Source organism: Nomascus leucogenys, chromosome 23 (genome assembly GCF_006542625.1).
Source record: "Nomascus leucogenys isolate Asia chromosome 23, Asia_NLE_v1, whole genome shotgun sequence".
Lineage (NCBI taxonomy): Eukaryota > Metazoa > Chordata > Mammalia > Primates > Hylobatidae > Nomascus > Nomascus leucogenys.
This window is the reverse complement of record NC_044403.1, coordinates 15297830-15321244: the sequence shown is the minus strand read 5'-3', so window position 1 is coordinate 15321244 and position 23415 is coordinate 15297830. Positions and strand designations below refer to the sequence as shown.

The 23415-nt window shown below is 38.2% G+C and overlaps 1 protein-coding gene across 3 annotated transcripts in view; it reads left to right on the top strand.

Moving 5' to 3' along the window:
- PIK3C2G (phosphatidylinositol-4-phosphate 3-kinase catalytic subunit type 2 gamma) overlaps positions 1 to 20117 on the top strand; it is a 403925-nt gene extending 383808 nt beyond the window's left edge. For 2 of the 3 annotated variants that reach the window (XM_012502330.2, XM_003265569.4), the window contains 2 exons: positions 12137 to 12262; positions 19580 to 20117. In XM_012502330.2, coding sequence (XP_012357784.2) covers positions 12137 to 12262; positions 19580 to 19732 — 279 coding nt within the window. In that variant the 3' untranslated portion in view covers positions 19733 to 20117. The remainder of the gene's footprint in view (positions 1 to 12136; positions 12263 to 19579) is intronic. The other variant, XM_004092097.3, reaches the window with a different exon arrangement.
- The last annotated feature ends 3298 nt before the right edge of the window (positions 20118 to 23415 follow it).

The following is a 23415-nucleotide window of genomic DNA, read 5'->3' as shown; positions in this document are numbered from 1 at the left end:
AAAGATATTTTCCTCATATACACATATGAAAATACTGAAGAATTGCTGGCATACCCCATAATATTAGATGTTTCACTTACTTTAAAAACAGTTTAAAATGTGCTTTGTTTTTGTACTAACATGCTACTGCTTTTTTTCTGTTTTGATATATTAACCATGTTTTTAAGATAATTTTAATTTGTTGGTGATAAGAACAATAGTAGCATTGAAAGCCATTTGAAATGCTATATGCAATCTGGGGCAAGAAACAAAGGCAGAAGATTGGTATATTTAATTATTCATGTACTTAAAACAATACCATTTAGAGGTCAACATTGTGAACAAACAATTACTAATATGCATCATACATTTTAAGTTTTGCAACCTGAAATAGTAACTAAGCTAAGAATCCCCTGTATTCTACTCTTCAGTTGAGAAAGAAGTATCCTCACTAGTGAATTCTAAGAAGATCCTAAGGTCTTCATTTCCAATCTTTCCAAGTAGTGGGACACCTTTTTAAACTTAGAGAAAATTATCTATCAAGTGTCACTGAAATCTTTTTAATATCTTATAATTCATCTGGGCACAGTGGCATTGTAGTTCCAGCTACTTGGGAGGCTGAGGCAGGAGGATTTTTTGAGCCAGAGAGTTGGAAGCCAGCTGAGGCAATGTAGTGAGACCCCGTCTCTGGAAAAAAAATCTGATAATTTAAGAAATATAAAATAATTTTTAAAACCACTATAAATGTAGCAGTGCTTTTAAAAATATTAAAATTGTGGTAACAAGAGCATCTACATATATTTGACAAAATAATAGCAAACTTGAATGAAACATACTAATTCCCTCTGTGGAGAATGTTTGGTGTTAACATGGATTCAGCCCCCTGGCCTAACCGTGGGTCACCATACGATGCCTCTCCAATAAATTTTGAATAACTTAATATCACGAGAGCAAAGGAATGTGCTGATTTCCTTTTGTTCCTTCCTTGTACTGCACAACAGAGAGGCAAGGTGGGGAGAACTTGCACAGATACGAGAGAGGGCACAGGAATACAGCACAGAAATGTAACTTTAGCTCACAGTCTCTGTCTACAAGATCCCTAAGAAATGGCCAGGTCATCATTAGCTCCTAGGAGATTTTAAGAACTTCTTGTGCTCATTGCCTAGATTTTCAAGGAGTTAAGGTGGAGAAACCTGGAGAGGTGATGAGGAATATCACAGAGGAGTAAACAAGGCCCCAAGGAAGGAATACAATTAGAGATGAAGTCTCTAAAAGAAAGTGAGGAGGATGGTGACTAAGGATTAATTCTGAGACTAAGTTTGAATAATGATGTTACAAATAAAGTCTGGCTCCAGTTGGGAGTAGGGGGGATAAAGAAGGGTAGTTGGCGTATAATTGCCTAATATTGGCTCAGAGATAGGATAAGGCCAAAAGTTTAGAAGTGGAGCATTGAGACAAGCAGACTTTGACACGATTACTCCTGACTAGCCACAAAATCCAAATGATGTGCAGGAGAAAGTCACTTCTATCAGAGACATGCCTTCAGATGGCTAGCTGTTCAGGGTAAACACCTAGGATAAACCCAAGATATTTTCACTTTACCCTATGATAGACATTTTATTCCTTGGTATTACAATAAGAAATATTGCAATAGAGAAGAGAAACTATTTCAATGAAATATCTTTTTTATATTACATTACAAATGATGATTCAACAAATAACTCTGAAGTACTTTCAAAGAGCTAAATATTATTAATACACACCTCATTCACTCAGTCATTTAATAACTATTTAGTATCCACCCTCTACCAAGCACTGTGTTGAGGAAGAGATTTGCTATAAAAGAAAGGAACATTATGAAGGGAAGGCATGACTATGAAAGTAAAGAATAAGATGAAGGGGGCCAGGTGCAGTGGCTCATGCCTGTAATCCCAGGCGGATTACTTGAGTTCAGGAATTTGACACCAGCCTGGCCAACATGATGAAACCCTGTCTCTACTAAAAATATAATAAATTAGCCAGGCATAGTGACTCATGCCTGTAGTTTCAGCTACTCAGGAGGCTGAGGCAGGAGAATCACTCAAACCTGGGAGACGGAGGTTGCAGTGAGCCAAGATCATGCCACTGCACTCTGCCTGGGTAACAGAGCGGGACTTTGTCTCAAAAACAAAATAAACAAAAACAACAAAAGAATAAGATGAAAGAAGCCTGATTTCAAGCAAAAATTTTTAAATTTTAATTGAAGATTCAAAAATATATTGACAACTTAGAAAGAAGGATCTAGGATGGGGTTAGGGTAGTAGGGTAGTGAATAACCAATGGAGCAAAGCTCCAAGGGAATGTGGAGTCGGGGAAGAAGTGGAACAAAACATAGACCTTCCCTTTAAATAATTTTGTATCTCATGAGGAAGATGACATACATATAAAACTATTTTTAAAATATTGAAAAATTATGTTTTAACAGCAAATCTAGAATATATAAAATTCACTGTTGGTATGAGCAAAAAGAATTAAAGTTAGATGACTTCATATTACTTTCTGAGCACAGTAATATTATTAGCTGGAATTCTAAAAGAAAAGAGTACTGCTACTTTATTTCAACCTACCGTGAGTAAGGAAGTCCTCTAGATGACATAAGGAAACTTCTCATTGTTTAGATTGAGGGTCAGACTGAGAATTCTGTATCTCTAACCCTAATCATTCTTCAGGGGAGTATTAAGTCTTTGTGAAGGTCTAAAATGCAGCCAGAGTTAAAAAAAAAAATTGCAGGGTAAGACATTTAGACAAGTAGGGGTTATTTAATCATTTTAAAGTAAAATTTAATTTGCATAATCATAAGGGCAAAGGATGAAATGAGAAGTATTGATGAGGAGACAGCTAGTGATTTCTTTAATAAATTATTCAAGACATTTAAGGAAGAGGATATGATGCTAGTAAGAAGAAAAACAAATTACTGCTGATAAGACAGCAACATTGGGGGGAAGAGAAGTTTCTCTTAAAGATTTGAAAAATCAATGTCTGTGTTTAAAGCTGTTAAAGGACAAACTGAGCCTGCTGCTTACATCTAATGCATCCCCGACTTCAACTAAAACCTGTGCTGTTCTATCATTCTAAAATCTTCACAATATTCAAGGACCTCGTCAAAGACACTAATAACTTGGAAATAGAAGCCCAAACCTTGAGTGTTACTTAATGCTGGGAAAAGGCTCTATACAAATGGATTTTCTTCTTCTGTAATGTGGAGTTTATTCTTCATACAGTGGGGAATCCTTGAATGTTTACAGAAGACAAGGGACATGATCAAAGCAGTCTTATGGGAAGATTCAATACACCAATGGTATACAGAATGAATGAAGGAAAAGGGTGGGAAAATTAGAAGATTAAAAAGTATTAAAATCCAGTTATAATAGGTCAGGGAATAAAGATATGTGGTGGCAGATGAACCAAAGCAAAAAAGAAGGTGTTCGATCTTGGTACATAGTAGATTTGAAAATCAAGGATGAGGGGGGCACAAGGAAAACTGGGTAGCAGTACTAACAAAGTCTAATTCGTTGGGAAAATCTGTTTTGGAACAGTGAGGAGGAATAGAAGATAGATTCAGATTGAAGTTTATTGAGTGTAAGAATGCTAAGAAGACATCCAGATGGAAATATTCACAGATCTCTAGGCTGGGATCCTAGAGATCAACTAGAGATTCTAATTTGGGAGTCATCTACATCAGTGTTCCCCTCTGGGGTCAGTTTTGTATCCTGGGTGACATTTAACGATGTTTGAATACATTTTCAGTTGTCACAACTGGGAAGATGACAGTACTGGCATCTAGTAGGTAGAGGCCAGGGACACTGTGAAAACATCCTATGGTACACAGAACAGCCCCCTGCAACAAAGAATTAAAAGAGTTATCTGTCCCAACGGGCCAATAGTGCCAAGACTGAGAAACCCTGCTCTACATAAATGTCATAATACATTGGAGATACCTTATCCAATCAGTACATACAGTATATTCATGTTTAATTCCTAGGAAATAAAAATAATGTCAACATTTATTCAGCCTTACTGCTTAAGCACTGTCCTCACATTACATGGTATATTATTTAATCTTAAAAATCCTATGAGATAGGCATTATTTTTGTCCTCATTTAGCAGATGAGGAAACATCCGCTGAAAAGTTAAGATACCTGCTGTATTAGGGTTCACCAGAAAAACAGAACCAATAATAAGTATAGACATGGACACAGATAGAGATATAGAAAACAGATATGAGTACAGACATAGTCATAAACATCAATATAGACATAAAGAGATTGATCATGAGGAATTGGCTTATGGACATATGGAGTTGGAGCAGTCTCACAATCAGCTGTCCACAAACTGAAGAGTCACAAAAACTAAACAGGTGGTGTAGATCCAGTCAAAGTCTGAAGGCCTAAGAACCAGGAGTACAAATGGTGTAAGTCCCAGAGGACCAGAAGAGACTGCTGTCCCAGCTGAAACAGGAAGGAAGAATAAATTATCTTTTTCTCACTGTTTTATTCTATTCAGGCTTTGATGCATTAGATAATGCCCACCCACCCTGGGGATGACAATCTACTTTACTGGGTCTCTGGATTCAAATGCTGATCTCTTTTGGAAACCCCCTCACGGACACACCCTGTGTTTAACCTGATATCTGAAATAATATTTAACCTGATATCTGGGCATCCTGTGAATGAGTCAAGTTGACACATTAAATTAACCATCACAAGTTCACTCCCTGTCAACTTGCCACTCACATATATCTCCTTAACAGTACTTACTCTCCAAGTAAAGATAACAATGTCATAATTCTGCCAAACACGATACAACTCTGCTCCATACAACCAAAAACATGCTAATGCCATCCTCAGAAAAAGAGGTAAAGTCCTTGAGTGATGTTTACTGTTCTCCTTGACATTCCATAGTTTAAATACTATGATGTATAATTAATAATGCTTAAGTACTATGATATTAATATAAAGTATGATGTAATAACATAAATAACATAACAAATACATACATAAACACATGTTACATAAGAGAATAAAAGAGGAAAGAAAACAAAGATATTTGCTATACATACTAAGTGTTCATTACAAAATAAGGAGTAAATACTCATGATACTTAAAATATTCGTCTCTGTAACTGGTCACATTGTCATAGTTGGTATTTATAACTACCTACTTCCATCCTTTATTCTATTTGCCTTCAGCATATACCTCTGCTGGTCATGTTTCTTTACCTGGTGGGGTAACCCAAACCCTCATGAAGGGTCTGACCCACTAGAGATCCTGCCTGGAGTGGGTCGTTATAGTATTCTGTTGACCTTAATTGCAGGGCGTGGTAATACTAAGAGTTGCCCTAAATGATCGCCTGTACTCCAGAAGTACCCTTCCTTAATTCCATTGTGGAGTAGTAGAACAATTTGCCCTTGTTAGTCAGGATCAACCACTCTAGCCAGAACTGTAACTCCCTTTTTGCCTGGTGGTTCAGAGGCTTGAGGAGCTCAGAGTGGCTGAGTGGAAGTCTTAACATTCAATTCAACGCAATCATTGTTGTGCCTCCCAATGGAAACGCTCCCCTCTGTTTTTATGATTCGGTTTAGAGGAACTAAGATATCTAGGCTGGTAGTGTATAAGCGTGTAGGAACAGGACACAAAAATTTGTTTGTTATTCGCTGGGCATAATAGTGTGTGGTGCCATTCCCATTTCCACCCCTTTATTCCTGTACCTGTGAATCTTGGCTATCAGAGAAATCGCGCCATATATTGGATGCTGGTTCAGAGCATACACAGCCTTTTGTAGAATCTTGCTGCAGCCTGGCAAGGTATCACCACCTAGCTTGAACTGTAACTAAGTCTTCAAAGGCCATTTCATCATTCTGTAGAGGCCAAATGCTTCAGGAGGGTGGGGAACATAGTAAGACCAGTGAAGTCCATGAACATGGGCCCATTGCCGTGCTCTTTTTGCTGTGATGTGAGTCCCATAATCATAAACAATGAGGTCCAGTAGTATGAAGCATGATGATAGATCCCTTCTAAGATAAAGGATAAGTTGTTGCAGCTGGCTTCTCCTACAACCAAGAAAGAGGCACAATGACTAGTGGGCCTATGGGATTTTGGAGGCAACGTACTCCTCACGTGGAATACTGTGATGGATAAGGCATTCTACAAGTCCATGGACAGTACTTCTGACAGAAACTGCACAAGGAATGCAAATCCCTATTCACAGTATTTATTCCAGTAAGAAGAAACACCACTTTTTCATGATGGAAGCAGTCCAATGTAATCAACCTGCCACCAGATAGCTTACTGGCATGGGGAATGATGCCATCTCAGGAACTGAGTGTCCGTCTCTGCTGTTGACATTTTGGGCACTCAGCAGTGGCTGTGGCTGGGTCAGCCTTGATGAATAAAAGTCCATGTTGCTAAGCTCAGGCAAAACCTCCACCCCTACTACCATGACCACTTTGTTCATGAACCCACTGGGCAATGACAGGGGTGACAGGGGAAAGAGGCTAATGAGTATCCACAGAATGGCTCATCTTATCCACTTGATTATTAAAATCTTCTGATGAGGTCACCCTTCAGTGAGCATTCACATGGGACAGGAATGTCTTCACATTTTTTGCCCATTTAGAGAGACCTATCCACATGCTTCCTCCCCAATCTTCTCATCACCAATTTTCCAATAACATTCTTTCTAAGCCCCTGATCACCCAGCCAAACCATTGGCTGCAACCCATGGATCACTACATAATTACACACCTGGCCATTTCTCCTTCCAAGCAAAGTGAACAAGCAGGTGAACTGCTTGAAATTCTGCCCACTGGGAGGATTTTCCTTCACCACTGTCCTTTAGGGATGTCCCAGAAAGGAGCTGTGGTGCTAAAGCTGTCCACTTTCAGATAGTACCTGTATATCATGCAGAACTATCTGTAGACAAGGCCTCATCTTTCTCTTCCTCTGTCAACTGACTGCAGGGAACTCTTCATGAGGCCATGGGAGCAGGCTGGAAGAAAGAAGTCAGTGCAGCAGCAATGGAAACCGTGGGCACTTGGGCCACTTCTTCATGTAACTTATCATGCCACGCCATCAAGGCCAGTTCAGGCCTGATTATGCGTATACCAATTTCACTTGCTGATGGAGTATTGTGATGCACACCCAGCTTTATGGCTTCATGAGTGAGATGACATCCAATTAGTGATGGGCAACTCAGAGCACAGGGCGACATGGGGGCCCACAGTTGAGCATTCAGTCACCACTAAGGCCTAGTAGCAGGTCAAGAGCTATTTCTCAAAAGGAGACAGGTTATCTGCATGAGATGGCAGGCCTTTGCTCCAAAATCCTAAGGGCCTGTGGTGAAATTCACCAGAGGGACTTGCAAAGTCTTCAAACATCATCTTTTCTGCCACTGACACTTGAAGCACCATTAGATCTACTGGATCATGTAACCCATGTGGCAAAGCAGCTTGCACAGCAGCTTGGACCTGTTACAGAACCTTCTCTTCTTCTGAGCCCCACTCAAAACAAGCAGCTTTTCAGGTCACTCAGCAAACGGGCCAGGCTAACACACCCAAATGAGGAGTATGTTGTATCCAAAATCCCATAGGCCCACTAGGCATTTGCCTCTTTCTTGGTTGTAGGAGAAGCCAGCTGCAACAACTTATCCTTTATCTTAGAAGGGAGAGATCAACATGCTCCACACCACTGGACCTCTAAAAATTGCACTGAGATAGGAGTCCTCTGAAGTTTAGTCAGCTTTATTTTCCACCCTCTGACATGCAAAATCCTCACAAATAAGTCTATAGTTAGCATAATGTCATCAATGTAATGGACCAGTGTGTTAGCAAGTGAACTAGATTATGACATAGGGCTGGGTAGTTGATGTACCCCTGAGGTAGGACAGTGAAGGTGACTTGCTGGTCTTGTCAGCTGAAAGCAAACTGCTTCTGGTGGTCTTTGTTTTTGTTTTGTTTTGTTTTGAGATGGAGTTTCACTCTTGTTGCCCAGGCTGGAGTGCAATGGCACAATCTCGGCTCACTGCAACCTCCGCCTCCTGGGTTCAAGTGATTCTCCTGCCTCAGCCCCCAAGCAGCTGGGATTACAGGCATGTGCCACCACGTCCAGCTAATTTTGTATTTTTAGTAGAAATGGGGTTTCTCCATGTTGGTCAGGCTGGTCTTGAACTCCCGACCTCAGGTGATCCACCCACCTCGGCCTCCCAAAGTGCTGGGATTACAGGTTTGAGCCACTGCACCCCTGGTGGTCTTTGTTAACAGGTATTAATAAAAATAGCATTTGCCAGGTCAATAGCTGCATACCAGGTATCAGGAGATGTGTTAATTTGTGTAAGCAGTGAAACCGCATCCAGTATAGCAGCTGCAATTGGAGTTATTACTTGGTTAAGCTGATGATAATCCACTCTCATTCTCCAAGATTCATCCATATGGCCAGATAGGCAAACTGAGTGGGGATGTGGTGGGGTTCACCCCCAACCCCTGTGCCTTTCAAGTCCTTGATAGTTGTACTAATCTCTGAAATCCCCCCAGTAACATGGCTTTGGTTTATTATTTTCCTGGATAGAGGCAATACTAGTGGCTCCCACTACACCTTTTTCACCATAATAGCCCTCACTTAACAGGTCAGGAAACCAATGTGAGGACTCTGCTAGCTGCTATGTCTATTCCAATTATGCCTTCCAGAATTGAAGAAGTAACCATAGGATGGGTTTGAGAATCCACAGGGCCCACTGTGAGACAGACGTGAGCTAAAATGCTATTGATCACCTGACCTCTATAAACCCCCTACTCTGACTGGTGGTCCACAGTGACATTTTGAGTCTCCTGAATTCAGCGTCAGTTGAGAGCCAGTGTCCAGTAGTTCCCAAAAGCTCTGATTATATCCTTTCCCCTAGTGCACAGTTATCCTGGTAAAAACCCATAGGTCCCTCTGAATAAAGATTAACAGTATAAATTTTGGATAGTATCCAAGAGTCTTTCCTCAAGGGGACCCAGTCTTTCCTTCATTCAAGGGTTTCTGGATCTGTAAGCTGACTGAAGTCTAGGAATTAATTGAGAGGCCGTGACTCTCTGTTTTTATGATTCAAGTAAGATTTTATTCACTTGACCTAGATTTTTTTTTTTTTTTTTTTTTTTACAAAAAAATGAAATAAGAATTTGTAGTCTTCCTATTGATTTCACTTCAAGGAACACATAAAAGCTAGCCTACATCATGCATCTGCAGGAGTCAGACTGTTCTGATAGCTGCTTTGGCCCTGCTGTCTGCTATAGTAACCACACCCACCCTGACCTTGGCAGTTTAGCAAGGCAACTTGGCCCCTGCCACATTGGGGTCTAATTACCCCCATTGCATTTAGGTTTCCCAATTCAGTGACTGCAGGTCCTACTGTGAGGCTTGGCCTACAGAGAAGAGCGATCACAGAGCATTTCAAGGATGCTGGGCCTCCCCTCACAAATTTATTTCTCACAGTGTTGTTGAAAATTGTGTCTTTTGATTACTCTCAGTGTGGGTCTTATATGACGAATCCACTCTCCGTATACTTTTAATCCTTTCCGCTACATTAAATCAAGGCTGGTCCAGCCTGTCCACCTTTTGGTCCGTGTGTCAGCCAACGCAGCACCCTGCTAGAACCCTTTCTGATTCCCCAAGCTTCAATATTAAATGAAGGATTTCTGCTTAGTGAGCCCAGGAAAACAAAAAAAAATTTAACTTAATATAACTTTATGTTTTTTCTACCATTATTGCACACCCTTAGTATCCATTCCTACACCTGTTACCCAGATTTCTGTCTGTAAGAATTAGAAAACTCAAGTAATTCTTTTGGAGTGTAGCACACATCTTCATGGGTCACACTTTGAACCTCAACTTAGAGGCCAGCTGAGATTTGAGTTTGGTTATAGGGCTAGAAGCAGAGAGAGATGAGAGATGGGATAGAGGTAAAGGGGTTCTGAGGAAAATTAAAATTGTCTTGCATAGCAGCTGCCTCAGAGGAGGCTATCACTATTTGCTCAGACAGTGCAGAGCTGATGCTCTCAGAGGGTGGAGATGAAGTAGAGAAGGAGATACCACTGAGGACAAGGAGGCCACTTCCACTAGAAAAGAAGACTCATGAGAATTTAGGAGCTCCATGTCCCAAACGTGATCAGCAACTTTCTACACAACCCCCATCCAACTTACAGAATCTCATCAATGCTTCACTTTAACAGTAGACACTTTGTGAAGCTTGGAATTCAACTTGCATTGTAATTCAACCAGTGTCAAGCTGAGATTCTGCATTTGGTGTTAAGCAATCTCAGCCCCACAGTACAGGAGATAAGGGTCTCCTTCAGGGCACACATAGAAGTTTCAGGTCATTTATGCAGTGCTTGAGCCACATAACACTCTTACAGACAAACCTAGAAATAATGTTTCACCAGATATCTGGGCATCCCATGACCTAGCCATATTGACACACAAAACTAACCATCGCACCTGTCTAAAGCCACATAGCTGGCAAATTTGGGGGCCCAGATTTGCAATCAGAAAATCCATTTCCAGAAACATGTTTTACTCACTAAGTTGCAGTATCTAGGGATTATAGGCAGGATATCCTCAAGTTCCAAAACAGACAAGACAGAGTTAAACAGAGCAGAAACACTTTTACTACTTCATTCTTCTCACCAAAAAAAAAAAAAAAAAAAATCTACTCCCAAATATTAATAGCAACTTCTTTCTGTGTCACTGAAGATTTCATTATACCGTTGATAGATTTCAGTGCTCCCCCTCCTGGGGGAGGATATCAAATGGCAGAGGTGTACCTTGAGCTCCACTAAAGTACCGGTCCTCATTCTTAACATATTGACAAATGAGGGTGTCCAGATATATTTTATCTTGTTTGTTAATAATTGTAATAAAAACCAAAACTGTCTAATGATATAATTTTTAATATGTAATTTAGAACTGAATAAAATTTAGTCCTATAATAATATATATCATATTTTCTTGCTTTACTATATGCTTTTTTGAGTTCTGAAGAAAGACGTGAAATTAAAGCTAATGGAGCTGGGTATGGGGGTGCACTGGCTTTTCACATGGGAATATCACTGTATTTCAGAGCATTAAAATGTATTTCTTGAAAATTACTGATTTCATAGAATTAGTAAACAAAACAAGCACTTAATTCCTCAAGTTTTACTTTTAAATCATCTGCTTTAAATATAAATTATACAAATAGTTCTCATTTTATAAAACTAGACATTCAGAGTTTTACTACCATTTACTCCACAGTTGGCCAAGATCACAAAGGTAAAATCCATTTCTTTCAAGTATGATGGTTTCCAAATTTTTGAAACAGGGGAGTCATTCTTCAAATGATCTATTTAGAAATTAACATATCCATAACAGATTTGAAGGCAAGATGGAAAAGGTGGAAACAAGTTCTGAAGCCAGGATGGGGAGCTGAGGAGGAGAAAGTTTAAGGAAGAACTGGGGAGTGGAGGTTCAGAGATCCACCCATTTAGCCATGCTATTCAGCAACTCCTTAGGCAACTTTTGGAGCACCATAGAACGAAGGGATGGTCCGACATAATTTAGAGTAATTTAGATGATAAAATTATTATAACTATTTTTAAATCTTGTACGTATATTAAAGTTATAGCTCTAGTTAATATTTTAATATTTTATTTTAAAATATGATATATAATATACATATACATATTATTAAATGCTACATCTCATTTTATATATTGAACTTGAATTTTTTAATTTTCAACAGTGGTGTACAGAATCCTGAGGCACTTACATTTTTGTCTCTGCTTGTGGCTAATATTTATCTCTTGACCATATCTGTCAAAATGCAAATTTAGATTTTACAGCAAAAAACTAAATTATATGTAATGGACTTTAAATATAGTTCTCTGACACAACACTTAATGTAAGATGGCCAGCTTTACTCTTTTAAACTGTAGTTTGGAATTATCTTTTAGCATTGATGAATTTCTTTTGATTTTCTCTTATTTTCAGATCAACAAACTGACTGTAATAAATCCTGATCCTGCCTTTGGTCTGGGTATTTAGTAGCTCTGTATTTGTTTTCTTTGATAGCAACATGCATTAATATTTATAACCATTTTCCTTTGCAGCATCTCCCAGATGGCTCTGCGCCCAGTGCACATGTTGAATTTTATCTTTTACCATATCCCAGTGAAGTTCGTAGGAGGAAAACAAAATCTGTTCCAAAATGTACAGACCCCACTTACAATGAAATTGTAAGTATGAGTCATCTTTTGTCCAGTCATTTTGTATTTCTCTTACCATTTTTCAGCTTAACAACCAAATATGGAAAATTTGCAGTAATTGGCAGCATTATTTCATAAAGGAAAGATATTTTCCAAAGTAGTCGCAGTATGCTGATCACTCTTCTAGATGCTATGGGCACTGGAAAATACAGATACTGCTTCCAAAGCTCTTATAAACCAATTTGCAAGTTATGGCTAACCTCCAGCAAGGGCCCAAGACTTGTTTTGCATACTAACATTATTCCTGACTTCATCTTATTTTCTCTAACCTTATTCTCCTTTACCTGATTTTCATTACCTAATAATTTTATCATATACTACCTTGGGTATAACAGTAAATCTCATAAAATCCCTTTTGAAAAACTAAAAAAAAAATACAAAATACAAATGGAAGTTAATGTGTATTATAAATAGCTAATTTATTTGTAATGTGCAATCTGAACATTCAATTCCCTAACTTCTTTCTAAGGCAAGTCCCTACATTTATTCTCTTGATTCCATCCTTTCCCATCTCCTCTGCACCTTGCTCAGCTGCTTATTTGTGTTCCTTTCCTTATGGCTGTCTCATCCACAGGATCCTCCAGTCAGAGATATTAAAAAACAAAAACAAAAGACTCCCCAACTCAGGCTTGCTAAGCAAATTTTCTTTCCCTCCCTATCACCTCCAAACTTTTCCAAAACTAACCCAAAAGACCTGCTTTCCCTTCATCTCTCCCTTTCACCCTTGAATGCTTTGCAGTGTGGATTCTGACCTCTATTGATAGTACTTTATTCAAGGGGCATCAATAGACTCCTAACTGCGAAATCCAAAGAGCCTTCAGGCTCTCGTGCCTGGATCGGTTATACAGCAGCACTATTGACCACACCCCCCATTCCTAAAACCTCCCTTTTGCTTTTTGAGTTGTACCTTTTCTTAATTCTCTTCCATTTTCTCTACCTACTCTCTCATTTTCCTTCATTGTTATTCTTTCTCTTAAAGTATTATTGTTTGCTGAAGTCGCATGATCCACCCTCATCTCCTCTTCCTGTACATACTCTCACAATTATCTTATGGATCCACAAAGTTTTATTTAAAACCTATAGGTAGGTTGCATCTGAATTTACTCCTAAAATCCTGGCTTCTCTCTCAAGCTTTTTTTTTTTTTTTTTTTTTTGAGATGGAGCCCCTCACTCTGTGTCAAGCAGGCCAGAGCGCAGTGGCACAATCTCAGCTCACCACAACCTCCACCTCCCAGGTTCAAGCAATTCTCCTGTTTCAGCCACCCAAGTAGCTAGGATTACAAGCTCCCACCACCACATCCAGCTAATTTTTGTATTTTTAGCAGAGATGGGGTTTTGCCATGTTGGTCAGGCTGGTCTCGAACTCCTGACCTCAGGTGATCCTCCCGCCTCAGCCTCACAAAATGCTGGGATTACAGGCATGAGCCATCACGCCCAGACTCTCTCACACTTCTACCTGATTACTGGGGAGCTCCATCTGAATGTCTCATAGGCACTTTTAGGCCAGGCTTTCCTCCATTCATTCTTTCTTTTATAGATGGTACCTTTGGTGTCAAAACTAAGAAACTCTTTGCGTAGCACTGAGTCTCAAAGATTTTCTCTTATATTTTTCTCTAAAAGTTGTATAGCTTTACATTTTACATTTAAGTACATTATCCATTTTGAGTTAAATTTTTAACAAAATGTGATGTTTAAGTCAAGGCTCTTTATTTCCCCACCGTGGATACCAATTATTCCAGCACTATTTGTTGAAAAGGCAGTTCTTCCTCCACTGAATTTCTTTTGCACCTTTGTCAAAAATCAGTTGGGAATATTTGTGTTCTTATAATCTTTTTGTGGTCCCATACTTAGCCATATTTTCAGATCACATCAGACAGCTTGTCATTCCCTGAATGGACTTTAGGATTTTGTGACAGAACTCATGCCACCATTCACCTCTCTCTGCCCTTCTCTGCCTGCTTTGAGACTGACCTCAGATGTGAACTCTGCAAACACTGTCACCTCGTGGATTCACACCACACTTATAATCCTTTCTTTAGTCCTACACGGTTTTTCTTCTAGTATATCATAAACTTCTCCAGGGCAGGGTAAATGTCTTATCCTTTTTAATACTTTTAACACTTAGTTACCTCTAAAAAGATGTGTAATAAATATTCGGGGCAGTTTTATAAGTGACACTTTGTGTGTGTGTGTGTGTGTGTGTGTGTGTAAAATGTAAATGCATGTAAATACTGCATATATATAGAGAGAGATTCTCTAAACTAGTAAGGAAAAATATTTTGACACTATTATTTGTCATGATGTCAACAGTGAGAAGTGTACACTTCCCAACAACATATCACTGTTTCTTTTCATACTTTTTGAGTACAAGTCTCCATGCCTACTATCAAGAAACTTCTCAGACCCTGTGCTAGGTGTGAGCATTTTCAGTATAAGAAAACATATAATAACAAGAAACCACTAACAATTCAGAATAATTTAAATAAACTTGTGTTTTATTTATTTCAAGCTTTATGTGTTATAAGAAAACAGTAGTAAATATATATTCATGGAAGATTATTTTATAATTCGTGCTGTGCACATAACTTTTCTGAGGGCTTGCAATACCTAGGTCCTCACACATCCATAGCCCACTGATTAAAAATCACTACAAATCTTTCTCAATTGATCTATACTTGTCGCATGAATAGACACTTTCTACTTTGGACACATTTTAAATTGCTTCAAAAACCACGGTCCACGCATAGCCAATTCCAATGAGAACACAGTCCAATCAAGCAAAAATGTGAAGTAGTGTGTGTATAAGTGACGATTTTACTGGTAGTCATTAGGACAGTAAGAGGTTTCTAATCATATAAACAATTCTGGCAAAGAAGCTGATTGAATTCCAAGAGCCAAAAGGAAAAAAAGGCAACAATGGTTAATTTAATTTTTTTCATTCTGTGTCTTTATCAACACAACAAGAATATTTATAAGAAATGCAAAGAAGCACACTAGATGTTAACTCTGATTTTACTTTCTCTTGCCCTCAGTTGCGATGTAGGATCCCATCTTTGTGTCAAACTCCTCAATCGCTTGCGTGCAACCTCAAGAACACCTTACCAGATGTCTTTACCAATAAGCCCAGTGCTTACTAGAGAGCCCAGTGAGTTATCACAGGGCATCTACCTTGTTTTAAACTTTTCCTCCGCTTCCGCCACCTCACTGAGTACTGCTGCATCAACCACTCACCACAGCTGGGATTTCTCAAACTGTAAAAGCTGTGTACTGTTCTTGAAGTGGGAGAGAATGACCTCACTCACCTCTTTATATAAATCTCTTACAGGAGTACAAAGAAGATATTACATTGCATACCAATGTCTTACAAAGCCTTTTGTGAAAATAGTTCTTTTTATTTTTATTCCTATCCTTCTTTCTCCTTAATATCCAGAGATGAGAGAGGCTGGGTCGGGGACATAGACAAGTGACAGAGTCTCCACCCTTCACATACTAAGGCTTTGATGCAGGGCCAAGCTTGTCTATTTGACACTTCGCAGAGTGAGCCCCAATAGGCTTCATAAGCAGTCTCCCTGAAAACCCCTGTCATGTACAAATCCCAGTGATAGGCATGGCTGGTCTCAAGATGGGGCTGGGGCTGGGGGTGTGAGTGCTCAGGGAACTGCCATACAGCTTGAAGAAGCAGAGCTGGGATTCCGGGCTCCAAAGCCTCTTTCCACACCACTACTTTTGCCATCTTGTTAAAAACCATCATTTTTCACACGATTCATTAGAAATACAGAATTTCTACCCTATGACAGAATTACATGCTTATAATCAATATATTTTGTATACTGTAACCTTTTCTTATATATTATTCTGTTGTAAGGTATAAAGGGAAAATTAGAACGAACAGAACAGGAACGTTCTATGCATTTTACATGCCTTAAAATCTCCTGCAGAATATACAGTGATTACTTAGCACAATGCCAAGTATATGGCACACTCAGTAACCTATAGTTATTGTTATCTGTGTTATAATCTTATTGCAATTTCAACACAATGAAAATTGTATTTGTAAGTGAAGACAATGTGACCCAGAGGTCACACAACTAGATGTCAAGCCCAGAACTGCCTGATTCCAAAGCTCATGGTTAACGCACTACACTATGCTGTGTTATTCCTTCCTGTCTCCACCCACGCAGTACTGCTGTTCTCACTTTTGAACTCTTTCTTTCATTATCCTGCCTCCTCTACCACTTCCCACAAGCACTAGAGACACTTCAGTTCCTATCTTATTATTCTCTCATTTCAATCATGAAAATACACTTTAGAATTATTTACTAGACCCTTGTGTCAACTAATGTTCAGTAAATTCTTGGAATGTTCAGTATATGTTAATAGATATTAATTACCTTAAGTGTTTTCTATTAGATGTAATAATTCCAAACCAACACATTTAGTTATTTGTCAGAAGGTAGTAAAGACTTAGCTCATGCCTATAGGTAAAAATTATTAGAAAAAGAAATTAAAAGAGCTATTTATTTTTGGTTCTGAGTATGTACCAGAACCATTTTTTTTTTGTTCTGAGTATGCAGAATATATATTAAATCCTTTGACGAAAAGGTCTCAAAGAATATAATCATCTCTGTACTTCGCTAACATTAGCCACTAATTATTCTTTGCTCAGTTAAAAAGAGTACTTGCTACTTAACAACATTATGGATGCGCCAAAGCAATTAGAATAGATATTTATCATCTATAATGTGCAATGATTACAGGTTTATAAAACTTCAGTCACTTTTAAGAAAATAACTTTTCTTAATGAAGCAGAGGGAAAAAATATATTAAGTAATAAAAACTTTGGAAGTTCAGATGTTTGTATTTGAACCAGAAAAGCAATTAACTCCTAAAGTCGTTTCTTGAAGCTTTTAGCTTGCTAAATACCCGGAAGACTCAATTCTCTCTGGAAGGGTTTTCTCCAGTCAATTGATGCAAAATACTAAGAAACAACTGTTCCTTTTTGTGTATTTGACGGATCTTTTTCAGCTATCATTTACTGGTGTCTACTATGTTCCAGGCTTTGTAGCAAGGCTTATATTCATTATGTCATTTCTTCCTCCCTAACATGCTAAAAGGTAAGGATTATTATCATCATTATACAAATGAGAAAACCCACAGTTGACAACAGATTCATGAAAATATAAATTATTGTTATGTTTTTTAAAAACTTACAATTTATGACTTATTCAGGCAATTCACAGTGTCCTTAGCCAGACTTCCCAATTTTTCTGCATCATATACAGTCACACTTTGAGGGTTCCTTTCTGTTTTCTCTGTAAAATAAGAGAGGAGTTCATCAGCTGAACATGATGCAGGAAGAAAAATGAAGAATAGTTCAGACAGCTCAAAATACCCACTAAGAGAAAAGGAAAAGGAGTTTACTCTGAAGTCCTAGAAAGATTTCCAGGCAGCATTGGGCATCCAGTTGTTAAAAAACATGAATTACAGTGGTGGTAATTCAGTGTAGGTGGAACCTACAGTGGTAGGTTCTGCGATTCTTTAAGGCAACTCTTAAAATCCTTTATTATCCCAGGAAAACTCAATAGATGAAAGGAAATTGTTTCATGCAGATTTTATTTAATGAACATGTATTTTCATAATTAAAAAACTAGTAATTTTGAATAAATAAGAGTAACCACAGTATTACTCCTGCATATGTACAAGAAAATATCATTGTGAATGAGCAACACTGGAAAACTAAACCATAATTTTCTGCATGGAATGAGAGTAAAATTCTGGAAGAAGAGGTAGCCAAGAGCACTCACATGGATCAGGGTAGACCGCATTTGCATATCATATTGTATCTCATGCCCTTTGATTGAACTTATTTACTTGGTAAGTGAATCATTGTTCAGAGCCACTAGCAGATTGATCTGGAACTGAATTTCATTGATAACGTAATGAAAGGTAAGCCTATGCCGCACAAAGTACTGGAAACTAAATCCATGCTCACAGGGGAGGCCACCCAGTGAACTCAGAGGGCTGCCCTCTCAAGTTGTCTCCTCTGCTTCTTCTTGGCATATACTGAGAAAGTTTCTATCTTGTGACTTGGCTGTAAAAAGCAGGCAAGTTTGTAGCAGCATATGAAATTCCTTCTCTAAACGTGTCCTAAGACATTTCCCTGGTAACCATGCCAGATTTCCACTCAGTTCTCTCCTCCTTTCATGATAAATAACTAATTTCTTAGCAGTACCATGCCTTTACATTGCTTTACCACTGCAGGTTGCCGATGGACCTGTAACTTACTTCCTGAACATTATAAAAGGACAGATGAACAGATTCCTTTTGAAAAAAAAGTCACAAAAAAAGAACAAGACATGAAACTGTATATACAGCATAATTACAAGTCAGATTCTGAATAAGTGATTATACATAGAAAACCAAAAGAACATCAAAATGTTGACTGTAATTGTCTCCCAATGGTGAAAATTCCAATTATTTTCTTCCTTGTTGGTATTTTTTTTTGTTTCATGCAGATTTTATTTAATGAACATGTATCTTCATAATTAAAAATAAGTAATTTTGAATAAATAAAAGTAACCACAGTATTACTTCTGCATACGTACAAGAAAATATCATTGTGCTGCATTTAAGTAGCACAGGGAAATCACAGAAATCGGTCTGTATCATGGTCACAAAGATGGGAACCATAAAGACTGGGGATTCCAAAAGAGGGAAGAAGGAAGAAGGAGACCAAGGGTAGGAAAACTACCTATTGGGTGCTCTGTTCACTACTTAGGCAACATGATCATTAGAAGCCCAAACCACAGCATCATGCAATATACCCCTGCTACAAACCTGCACATCTATCCCCCTGAATCTAAAATTGAAAAAAAAAAAATGGTCTGCTTTTCCTCATTAACCTTCAACACAGAAGAATGATGTTCTCTTTTTATTTTTATGAATACATAATAGCTGTACATATTTATGGGGTATAAAAAGTGAAGTATATTTAAATTTCTTCCTAGAGAGTAATTTACCATCTTTCTAAATATAGAGTGGGCAATTCTTAGTGGAATCAGTAAATTCTAGGATTCTTACAAAAATAGCCTGTCATTAAACTCTATTATGTTAGCAGGACCTTTAGCTTTTCAGAATAAAAGTTAGAAATCAAAGAGTCTGACATGAACCTATCTATTCCAGGGTACAAGATATTAGCAGCTAATTTTTTTATTAAAAGCAATTTTCAAAAAAGAGATGTATTTAAGCATTTCTGATTTATATTTTCATTATTTTCTCCCTTTTTAGGTAGTATATGATGAAGTCACCGAGCTCCAAGGACATGTCTTAATGCTTATTGTGAAGAGTAAAACTGTATTTGTGGGAGCAATTAACATCCGACTCTGTAGTGTCCCACTCGATGAAGAAAAATGGTATCCATTAGGAAACAGTATAATTTGACCACTGCAATGAACATATGCATTATTCATTAACTACTTGTATTTTTTTCACTTCTGGGCCTCTGAATCACATAAGTAAGGCATCTTTGTTGTCAAAGACAGCACAGGGTATTAAGGACACAGAAAACAATCAGAATTAGTCTTTTGTGTTGTTTATTTTCTACTCGTGCTTTCACTGTTTTTTCATAATCTTTTCTCCTTCAGTGGAGTACTGACTGCATGAAATTTCATGTGTAAAATAATAAAGGACCTTTATTAAATCATTTTAATATATTTTAAATTAAACATAGGTTTACATTTGTTTTGTGTGCCTACAGTTAAAAGCAGTATTTTTAATGTATTTTATAAGAAAGACAGTCAAATAAACCTCATCAATTAATTCAAGATCTAGGTATATCTGTAATCAATTTTTAAAATTTAAATTATATATACTTATACCTACTCATAATCTTACTTATTGAGGGAATTGGTATATTTCAGCAGAATGCTATATTATTTTCTATCAGAAAACCAAAACATAAATCCTGAAATTCTTAAATTCGATTGTTGGAAGAAACTTCTTTGTAGTTTTTCACCCTCTTCACCACCAATCAATTCATTGTCACTGGATTTCTCCCACCCAGAGACATGATTTAAACTTGGTTATGCCTGGACTCCAAGATCTCCAACTCTGAAACTCTCCCTTCTGATCAAATCTCTTATCTGTGCACATTATTTTCCTACTTCTGAACCTACTTTCATAGTCACCATTACCAGGGCAAACAATCCCACAGATATCCACCTGCACAGTGGGTAAAATTTAATGCACTATGCCACATTCTTTAAAACAATCAAAAAATTTTTTAAATCTTGCCATTCAAATTACTGAAAAAATTTAAATCCCTGCTTATTCAATGTTTCCCTGTGTATGAATGAAAAAAAATCTAAGCTTTTTCCCATCCTCCTATATATCATATGAGCATGTACATGTATTCATTGAAAATTATTTGACTGTGTGATATGAGTTGATATGGGCTCATTTGAAATATATGATCATGCAAGTCAAGTGAGCCCTTAATTCTGTATGTATGTTCTTAGTCCATTATTCTCCGTTTCTGCTGGACAATTATACACCCTTCTGTCTGCTGAAACCTCAGCAACTCCTCCCCTAATCCTCACTCTCGGCTGATGGCATTGTTTCCTACATCACTTAAAAATTAGAATCAGTCAAAAGAAACCGCCACAGATTTCCACGACTGCATCTATCCAGGTAAGCAAATTCCATGTTCCACCTCTCTGCTTATCACCAGAGAAGAACTACCCATGCTCCTATCCCAAACCAGTCTCCCAATTTGTACATTTGATCCCGTCTCCTTTGACCTACTCCAAAACATTGCTACTGAAATCCTCTTCTACTCAAATCATCGTTTCTTTACTGTCTACTGGATAATTCTGGACACCATGCAACCATGATGTTATGTCTCCCACCAAAAAATTAAAACTTTCTCATTACCCCACTTCCCTGCCAAATGCTGACCCACTACCCTGCTCCTCTTTGCAGCAAAACTCTTCAAAATGGTTGTCTTTACTGCCTCCGGTTTCTCACCTCTAATTTTCTCTTAGAGCCATTACAAGCAGGTATTTGCTCCCACCACTTCAATGAAACTACTTTAGTCAAGATCAATATTGACCTCCAATTAGCTAAATCCAAAGGTTATTTTTCAGAACTATTCTGATTTACTTGTCAACAGTATTGGATACAATAAGTAACTCTATATTCCTGGATATATTTTCTTCATTTGGCTTCCAATACCCTACATCCTCTTGTGCTTCCTTTTAGTTATAGTTTAGTTTAGCTTCGTTTCCTTTTTGTCTCTCCTTCTTAGTCTTCTGTGTGGGAGCATGCTCCTCTCCGCCACCTCCAGTGCTGGAGTGTCCCAGGGCTCACCCCTTGTTCCCCTTTCCCATCAAGCTTAACTCCTTTAATGATCTCATCTCTCAACGCTTTATATATCATCTGAATACTGATGATTCCCAGTTTTATAACTCCAGCCCAGAATACCTCCCAGATTCCAGAGATGAGTAACAAATTGCCAACTCAATATCCCCTTGAATTGCTGATAAATATCCCAAACTCAGTATCTCCAAAAGTACACAGGGATCAGGATCAGGGAAAATATTAGGGTTCTTTTCCCCCAGACCTGTTTTATCCACATCCCTTCCCCTCCTAGTTGATGTCAAATCCATCATTCAGTTGTTAAGAGCAAAAAACTTGAAGCTAACCCGAATTTCTCTCTCTCGCTCTCTCTCTCTCTCTCTCTCTCTCTCTATATATATATATATATATAGTGAGTGTGTGTGTGTGTGTCGTGTATACACACACATTTTTTAAGAGAATTACATAGGAATTTTTTTTAAATCTTTGCCATTCAAATTACTGAAAAAATGTAAACCCTTGCTAATTAAATGTATTCCTGTGTATGAAAAAAAATTAAGCTATTTTGTATGCTCATTTACATAACCATATAAACACATAAAAGTCTATACATTTATTTATTGAAAATTTTGAGTGCTTGATATGAGAGCTGATATGGGCTCATTTGAAATACATGAAATACCTAATATTTACATAACTGGAATATAAATATATGTGTGTGTGTGTGTGTGTGTGTGTGTGTGTGTGTGTATTTATTCCAGTCCATCAGGAAGTCCTGTTGGCTCCACCTTCAGAATATTTCCCAAATCCAATCACCAACCACTTATCACTCTCCACCTGAAAATACTCTGGTCCAACTTACTGCTCTCATCCTTGGCCTGGATTATATAATTGCCTTCTAAACAGTCTCCTCCTTTCTATGCTTACTCTGCTCCTTATATTCTATTCTCAACACAGCAATGGGAATGGTTAGATCATCTTCTGTTCAAAACTCTGCAGGGGCTTCTAATCTCAGAGTAAAAGCCCAAGCCTTTAAAATAACCTAAAAGGCCCTATGTGATCTGACCTCCCATCCTCATCTCTCTGATTTTAACTCTTATTATATCCTCCTATGCTTATAACATTCAATCAACACTGGCCTCCTTTCTGTCTCCTGGACACTCCAGGCACGCTTCATCCCTGGGATCTTTGATCAGCCAACTCCTTCTTCCCAAAATGTGCCTTTGTGCCCTGTATCCATTTCCCTAGCTCCCTTACCTCTCTCAAATCCTGCTCAGATGTCTCCATCTCTGCCGGGCCTACCTTGAACACCCTATGTGAGATGTTCCAAGCTGCCCTGTCCCTGGAAACACACCAGATCTTTCCTACTCTACACCACTTTTATCTTATGCTCTTATCACCTTTGAACATTTTATATAATTTACTTATGTATTTTGCTTATTATTTATGCTTTGTCTCCATTCACTAGGCAATTAGCCATAAGACTATCAGGAAGTTTAGTTCACTGACAGTACAGACTTAGATCCAGGCAAGAGAAGTTCTTGCCCTGGTGTCCTCACCATAAAGAACCCTGTCTTCTCTAGTTGTGACTCAGAAACACCCAAAGCTCTCATCCTAGACCACAGTCTAGGTACCTAAGGACCCTTGAACTTCCCACCTGAACAGACTTTGAAGGCCTTTTATCTAGATCCATTCATCTGAAGTCAGACTCACCACCAATGGGAGCAATGCCTGGGCTCCAAGGATAACCAAGGGAAGGCTCCTTGCAG